This window comes from Lemur catta, chromosome X (genome assembly GCF_020740605.2).
Source record: "Lemur catta isolate mLemCat1 chromosome X, mLemCat1.pri, whole genome shotgun sequence".
Lineage (NCBI taxonomy): Eukaryota > Metazoa > Chordata > Mammalia > Primates > Lemuridae > Lemur > Lemur catta.
The window spans coordinates 35,706,881-35,715,127 of NC_059155.1; the positions used below are offsets into that span (position 1 = coordinate 35,706,881).

Here is an 8,247-nt window from a genome sequence, read left to right on the forward strand (position 1 = left end):
TCATTTCCCAGACAACTTTCTAATATGGTTATATTTATAAACACCTCACTACACAAAGTTTCTCCTAGCTGAGAGATTATGCATTGCATGTGGTAACATCAGGGAATATTTCTTAGCATGTTTTATTATTAACTGCCTTCAAACTGCTCATGTTCTGCTTCCAAACAACCCCCTACCACACACACGTACACTTACAGTACATGCTCACTTTTTCTGTACAAAGGGGCTTTTCTGGGTGGTACTGAGGTGATTGACTTAATTGTCTACTTCTTTCAGATGATGTACACATCATCTACATGCCCGTCATCTCGGAGTCATCTATGACATGTCCTCATCAGAAAATGATGATTTTCATTCTTAAAAGCTCTTTTGTGTCAGGACCTCAAGCAGTGGCATTCTGTATTGTTCTGTTACGGAATAAGGTAGGTTCATATTAACCATTTCTAGAGAGAGAACCCCTAAAGAGCTGTTTTTAAAAATGTGGCATTAAAACAGAAAAACAGTAAAACTGGTTTTATTAGAACATTTAGAGACAAAGCAACTGGTGGTTTGCCTGGATTTTTCATCTCTTAAAGGTTGCTTTGATATTGTACAGCACAGCCCCAGTAATAAGCAGAGTTGGGAATTATCATGTGACAGAGTAGGTATTAAGCCTAGGTCACCTGAATTATTGCTCCTCGGAGGTGACATCAGCCCTGTCAAAGTGTGAATGATTGGTTGCTTCAGCACCTCTCTGATATTAAGTCTTGAGAAGTGGATTCAAGTTTGCACTTCAGGGGGCATCTAAACTTATTTATCATGTAAAAGAAAATGCATTAGCCTACCATGTGATTGCAGAGGAGATAATATAGGGTTTTTCTCGAAAAAAATCGACAAGATCTATATAGACCATTCTGGAGAGATATGAAGACAGGGTGATTCTAATAAACAATAGGATGATTTAATAACACCTAATTAGTCCAAAGGTTCCCCAGCAGGGAAGAACAAGCAACTGCAGAGCATTTCCCCGGCCCCCTCCCTCCCCCTCAGTCAGGACATGCCAATAAAACTCCTCCACCTCCCACTCTTCTGTGCCAGATCGGTAAGCATTTAGCCAAGCATGCTGGGAGACACAGCACAACTGAAGGAAAGGAGTATCCGGATGTCTTGGTTTTTCTTTCCATTCTGTTCTGTTCTGTGCTCCCAATACCATCTCATTACTAGACGTAGGCACTAGACGTGACAATCAACTGCATTTGAACTGAGCAGAAGAAATATTAAAGACACAGTCTTCAGAAGAGATGTCTCAAAGGCAGCCTCATTCACCTAATGAGACTTTGATTTCAATCACAAATGACACAGAATCATCAAGCTCTGTGGTTTCTAACGATACCACAAATAAAGGACAAACCGGGAACAACTCTCCAGGAATAGAAGCATTATGTGCCATCTATATCACTTATGCTGTGATCATTTCAGTGGGCATCCTTGGAAATGCTATTCTCATCAAAGTCTTTTTCAAGACCAAATCCATGCAAACAGTTCCAAATATTTTCATCACCAGCCTGGCTTTTGGAGATCTTTTACTTCTGCTAACTTGTGTGCCAGTGGATGCAACCCACTACCTTGCAGAAGGATGGCTGTTCGGAAGAATTGGTTGTAAGGTGCTTTCTTTCATCCGGCTCACTTCTGTTGGTGTATCGGTGTTCACATTAACAATTCTCAGCGCTGACAGGTGGGTTTCTTTTCTCTGTTATATTTGCCAAGATGTGAAATTAGGCAAAAAGAAAGAAGAGCTTGTACTTAGCATTTACTGGCTACTATTCTGCTTTTCCTCACGCTGTGTAACCTGGAGGTAAGATTGGAAAATCGAGTGGCATTTTAAATAAAAGTTGATGTAGGAATGTTAAAATTCTTGTGTTAGCATCTGAGGAGAGGTTGGAATTGTATGTTTTAGGGATAATTTATTCTTTTTGAACGTAATTGTTTGCTTGGAAGAATGCCGAATGGTGTTTTTATTTTCCTCTAGTTTAAGTAAGGCAAATTGTTCCAGGTGTAAAAGAAAAAATTCATGCTTTATACATTAGTGCAGCCTAGTGGCACAATATAGTCAACATGAAAATATCAGCATAGGTGTGAAATTGACCACATATGTATTACTGTGTATCGGAAGAATGGTTAAAACAGAAAAAATGATGCAAGCATCTAATTTATTTGAAATTCATCAAATTAGCTAATGGCAGAAAAGCGGTGAGATTTTCAGCTCCCTGGTAACTCAGTGTAATATCATCACTTAATGTTTTCTCTATAGGCATTCAATAACATTACCGTTTCCAGAGAAATAAATTAATCCTGCTTGACTTTTAGAGCTCTATGGAGACAGCGTGTGAGAACGTCTCACGTTCAGACTCTGTGTTAGGATATTTTCAGTCTAAGTACTGTGTTTTCCTGTGTTCCTATTGTAGAATGATAACTGTGAAAGCATGAAAAAAAATTGAGGCTCCAAATGTTAAAAATGATGCTTTAAAAAGCCTGCAAGAAGCCTGTAAGTAATCAATGCTTGGCAGTACCAGAAGGAATAGCTTCTTCAGATACTGAATACGAGAGGAGGAAAAGCTTTCCCCGTGTCTTTTTCGGAATTTGCTTTGACTGGTCTTATATTCTATTTGAGGGCAAACTCATTTAAAGGCTGTAGATTTTAAGGTGGATTTGTCTGAATTGGAGGCATCTTTGCGCCGGCACAGGGGCTTCCAATTGTGCCCTTACCTTGCCCTAAATCTGCTCGTCGATCGGCTTGGGCATCATATTAACACTTATGAGCGGGGGAAAAAAATTAACCCTCTCCTCTTTACTGTGTAAACCCCTGGAATTCTTTTCTAGGCAGGTTGATGACTGCTCACTCATGAAGAAAGGAAAATTAATTCGGTTTAACATCAGTCACTTATATAAAAAGGAGGTCTTTTAGAACACTTAAGGTAATACACAGGTAGTGAATTACTCTCAATCACACATAAAATTATGCCAAAAAGTGTTGATTTTCCTAAACATAGGGTCTATACATAAAGTTATAAAATTGCAAATCTAGCATATCTCATAGGAGTGAATAAGGTAAAAGCGATTAGCATAAATAAAAAATACTGGGCTGTATAACGTGTACTTAAAATCATAACCAATTCTAGTTGGTTAATGTTGACTTGGTCATATATATATGGATAGGAGGTAGAACTGGATGACCACTAAGGTCACTTCTAACATTAAGATTCTATAATTTTAATATTTATTTCGACCTCTGCTTCTGATTATATGTTTCCAGATATAAGGCAGTTGTGAAGCCACTTGAGCGACAGCCCCCCAATGCCATCCTGAAGACTTGTGCAAAAGCCAGCTGCATCTGGATCGTGTCTATGATATTTGCTCTACCGGAGGCTATATTTTCAAACGTGTATACTTTCCGAGATCCCGAGAAAAACACAACACTTGAATCGTGTGCCTCTTATCCTGTCTCTGAGAAGCTCCTGCAAGAAATACATTCTCTGCTGTGCTTCTTAGTGTTCTACATTATTCCACTCTCTATTATCTCTGTCTATTATTCTTTGATTGCTAGGACTCTTTACAAAAGCACCTTGAACATACCTACTGAAGAACAAAGTCATGCTCGCAAGCAGGTATGTATTAATCAGTACTCATGCAAATATAGTTCAAATTTTAGATGTGAAATTCCTACTTTTGCACAGTGAGCAACTGTGTATTTTCTTGTGTATAAACATGATAGCAGTGTAGTATTTTTGTTATGAGCATAGGTTCTGGTTTTAATCTCTCTATCACATGGAGAAAGTTACTTAACCTTTCTAGCCTCAGGTTCCTCATTTGTAAAATGAAGACGAGAACTAGGTGATACAGATGAAATGCCTAGCCTAGTTCCGGTGCCGAGTAAGCGTTCGATAGATGGTGGGACTACTATTATTAGAGAGGGGGTAACTGAAGTTTGGGAGTAGTCAAAAGTTTTTATCCCTTGGAATATTAAGGAACATTGCATAAAGTGAGACTATAAAGCAAAGCATCTTTTGTTTCAGAAACAGAATAATAGAAATGCACAGCATGTAGAACTGGCAAGAACCCTTAACATTTTTCAATGCCAACCGTTTACACACAGAGGAACAAACTGAGGTGGGGAGTGTAGTGCCGATATCTAGATAACACAGTGACTCCCTGAAGCTTGATTAAGACCATTGTCAGGTGTGCTCTCCTCTCAGAGATATGGACAGAGTAAAAGGGATAATGCCAAAACACAGTTCCATTTTATTTTTAAAAAATATTTCTACTTCTGAGGAAGAGGGAGAGATGATTCCATTTACCTCTTGAGCAGTATACGGAGAGCTATGTCTTTTTAAAAAAGCTAGTCCATTTAGTCGGTTCAACAGTGGTGCCCATGAGGCTGAAGTAGCGTATATAGTGCCCACGTGAACCGGTTATCTTTGCTCTATCTCTGACCACAGGCTATATATTCACCTAACCTGGCTCATTTCTCTTATTAATAGATGCAGGTAGGGTTATTTTCACATATGAAGGACAGCAACATTTGGTTTTTATTCCTTTGACTATGTGGTTAGAATTCCTATAGATTAAAAACAATTTTTGGTACCAACTTGGCAACTTTCATAAACCCCAGAAGAATATTCTGACCTAGTCAGCCTCTGCTGATGCAGTAAAAGCAGCTTTGTATAGCGTCTGTGTTTTTAATTAAATTAAGTTTTGGAGAATTCCACAACACTCCTTGAGTTAACTGGAAACATCCTAGAGTATCTCAAAATTGGGGGGTGGGAATGTCTCTGAATTAGAATTAATGAGACCAAGATCATGGGTTACCATGCCAATTAACTTGCTGTTCTCTATAGCCACAGGCTGACTCCCTGCACATCCCAGCCAGTTAACACATAAATGCACGTTCAAAGGGAAACCAGCTTGTTAACTGTAAATTTCTATGTAAATTTAGAGGAAGACTTTTGAAAATCTCTGCCAGCTAAATGACTTTTTTTTGTTGTCACCATTTTTCTTCCCCCTGTAGATTGAATCCCGGAAGAGAATTGCCAAAACGGTCTTGGTGTTGGTGGCTCTGTTTGCTGTCTGCTGGTTGCCAAATCACCTCCTGTACCTCTACCACTCTTTCACTTACCAAACCTATGTAGACCCCTCTGCAGTGCATTTTGTTATCACCGTTTTGTCTCGGGTTCTGGCTTTCAGTAATTCTTGTGTAAACCCCTTTGCTCTCTACTGGCTGAGCAAAACCTTCCAGAAGCATTTTAAAGCTGAGCTATGCTGTTGCAAGGCAGAGATGCCTGAGCCTCCTTCTGCTGACACCCCTCTTAACAACCTGGCTGTGATGGGAAGGGTCCCGGGTGCTGGGAGCACACAGGTGTCTGACATTAGTGTGACCTTGTTCACTGGGTGTAGTGTGAAGAAGGAAGAGGACAGGGTCTAGCTTTTCCATCAAAAATGGTATTTTTCCTCCCAGTGTGTGTATCCAACTCTAAATTTTTCGCAGGTTGTGTGGTGTCCGGATTTTTGTTGTTCGTGAATTGTGTTGAAATCTTAGGAGAGAAGGATCCCTGTAAGTAAAAGACAAACTGATTTTCTTCAAAGTACAAACAGTAATGTTACTGGGCTTTCTAAATAAAATGAAGCCCCATCAAGTGTAGAAAGACAAGTTTTTCTATGCCAGTGAATTGTAAGGGAGGTTGAACAGGGGAAGGTGAAATACACTAGATGAAACTTTAAAACCTAATTTGTTTTCATCGTATTTATGATGCTTCTAACTTCTCACATGCTCATGTGATTGGCATAAAATTGTGTTTGTGTTTGTTATGTGGTGTAAATCTAGAGATTATACTTTGTATGTGAAAAGGGGATCAAAAAGAGAAAAAAGTCTCTTATGCAGTTTTCTTTAAAAATAAACCTTCGCAGAATGACTGCCCCTTTCCATTAATCTCTATTCCATCGTAACTAAATCTGTGCAAAATGTTTTGGGGTCAGTGAGCATACAGTAGTAAGGATCCGGAGCAGAGTGCTTGCTTTACTTGGGTCAACATTTACTGACTTAATGTTCTGCTTACAACTGCCATTGATTAATGACTGGGCAAAGTTATTGTTCACAAATATTGTAAAGAGCTTGCCCTATTCACAGGCAGAATAAGTGGCCACCGTGTCATTTGAGGGTTCCAGAGGAGGACTCCTGCTGAAAAAATCTACGAACCCGTCAGTGTCTAAAATTCTTAAGGAAATTCATTTCTTTTTGGTAAGCAGTGCCCTCTTTCTAAAAACATGCAGAAGTACCACATGAAATCCCTAACACCTGGTGTGCAATTGTTATCAAACCATCTTCTTCCTTGATGGGAGTGTAAATCCTGAGTAAGACCTAATTAATCTCCGCCCATGGAAATTAGATGGCAGGTTCTGATTTTCTATTCTCTGCTCCTACTTGCTAACACTATGAGCTTGTTAATAATTGTTATTTCAAAAAACTGTTGTCAACAGATGTGTCACATTTAGATTTGTGGCTTCAGAAAATGGTTTTTTTTTTTTTGGAGCAAATTAAAGCATATGTTTGGCACTTAGTTAAATTTGTATTTTAAAAAACTTGATTTTTGAGTGTGCTTTTGGTCGTTTTGAGCTTTCTTTAAATGGCTTGTGTAGTAATGAACTTTTGCTAATGATGTGGCTCAAAATGGAATATATATTAACACTAGACTTTAAATTTCTGTAAAATTGATTTAAAGTGAGGGTGCCGATACTGTATTAAGGTGGATATTGTAATAAGTGGGGGAAACAAATAAAATGAAATAAAGTTTTAAATGACTGTGTGATTTTATATTCTAAAAACAATATTTATGACAGACTATAACCGACAACCCATTTTAATTCCAAAATTTATTTTCAAGTCACAGAATCCCAAAATATTTTTATTATTTTCCTCACTCTGAGTAAAAATTACATCTTTACTCTCCTAAACATAACATTTTAGAAATAACTTCATAACAAGTACCAGATTACAAAAGCCAAGAGATCCTTCTAGCAGTTCATAAAACTGGAGCTCAAAGAACTTTCATTTTTTTCATTCTCAGTAATACCTAAGTGACATAGGGATCTAATATAAAATAATTTCCTAAGTGGCTTTATATGGCATTGGCCACCTCCCATCCACAGTTGGAGAATTGGGCTTAAAGTTCATGCCTTTGCTTTGAATTTTTTGAAGGGGGTGGTCTCTCTTTTATAATAACAGATTATGCTTGTCCATGATAACCTTACAGGTAGGCCCCAAAATCTACAATTTCTTTCATACTGACTATTGTGGTGTCAGAAATGTTCCTACAGAAGATTTCATTTCTTTGAAGAGAGTCCTAAGTGGGGGGAGAGGTGGCAAAATAAATTATGTACATGTCTCAATTTTATTCGGGGTCTTCCCTGATCCAAAACTTAAAATATCGACCATAATATAGTAATACACTACAAAGCATGAAAACATAGTCACAAAGTTAGGTATAACCAAAACATCCAGCGGGCAAGTCTTCGTCATTAATGGTGAAAGAGCTACAAAATGTTTTAACACTGGCATATCTGCTGGAAATAGCAAATTTGAGTTTAAAGAATTTCTGCAGTTTGAACCATCTTAGGTCAGGAATTCATCAATCTTTTTGTCAGGACAAAAGTCTTTTTTATTTTTATTTCCACTAAGTCTTGAGATTGCAGGACATGGGGATAGGAAAGTTCCTGAACAGAGTGGGCTTGAAGGGGCCATTTTTTAAAAATCTAGTTTGGTATAGTTCAGTAATTTTCTAGAAAGAGTTCCTAGGCCAGGTACGTGTCTTTTTCAGGCAAGCAGTCTCTGCTTTTGTAAGTTAACGTATATGTGTCCATCAAGAAGGCTGTGGCCTATTATTAGGCCAGGAATACCACACCGATCACCCCTTACAAAGGTCAGAGAGAGACGAATGAAGTAGGTATTCAGAGAGAAGCCAGCTGTCTGGGTTCCAATCGGCTCCTTTTCCAGGTCCAGCAGCACCCCCATGCAGCCCAGCTATATTGTGGTCCTGTTGTTCAGGATCCATCTTTATCTTTATAGCCCCCCTTTTTGCTGTTACCTTGAATGTTTCTGTGACCTGTGAAAATTCTTGGAAAAGACAGGTAACAAAGACAAGAGATGTTCCAGATTACCTCAGCTACTAGGGAAATGAGAACAAACAGGAAACCAGGCCTCATGGAGACCACAGCATT

The 8,247-nt window shown here is 38.5% G+C and overlaps 1 protein-coding gene across 1 annotated transcript; it reads left to right on the top strand.

The window, feature by feature from the left end:
* Positions 1 to 1,109: 1,109 nt before the first annotated feature.
* On the top strand, positions 1,110 to 6,828 carry BRS3 (bombesin receptor subtype 3). The gene is made up of 3 exons (XM_045538838.1): positions 1,110 to 1,714; positions 3,293 to 3,644; positions 5,045 to 6,828. The coding sequence occupies exons 1-3, from the start codon at positions 1,281 to 1,283 to the stop codon at positions 5,456 to 5,458; spliced, it is 1,200 nt and encodes a 399-aa protein (XP_045394794.1). The 5' UTR covers positions 1,110 to 1,280; the 3' UTR covers positions 5,459 to 6,828.
* Positions 6,829 to 8,247: the final 1,419 nt, after the last annotated feature.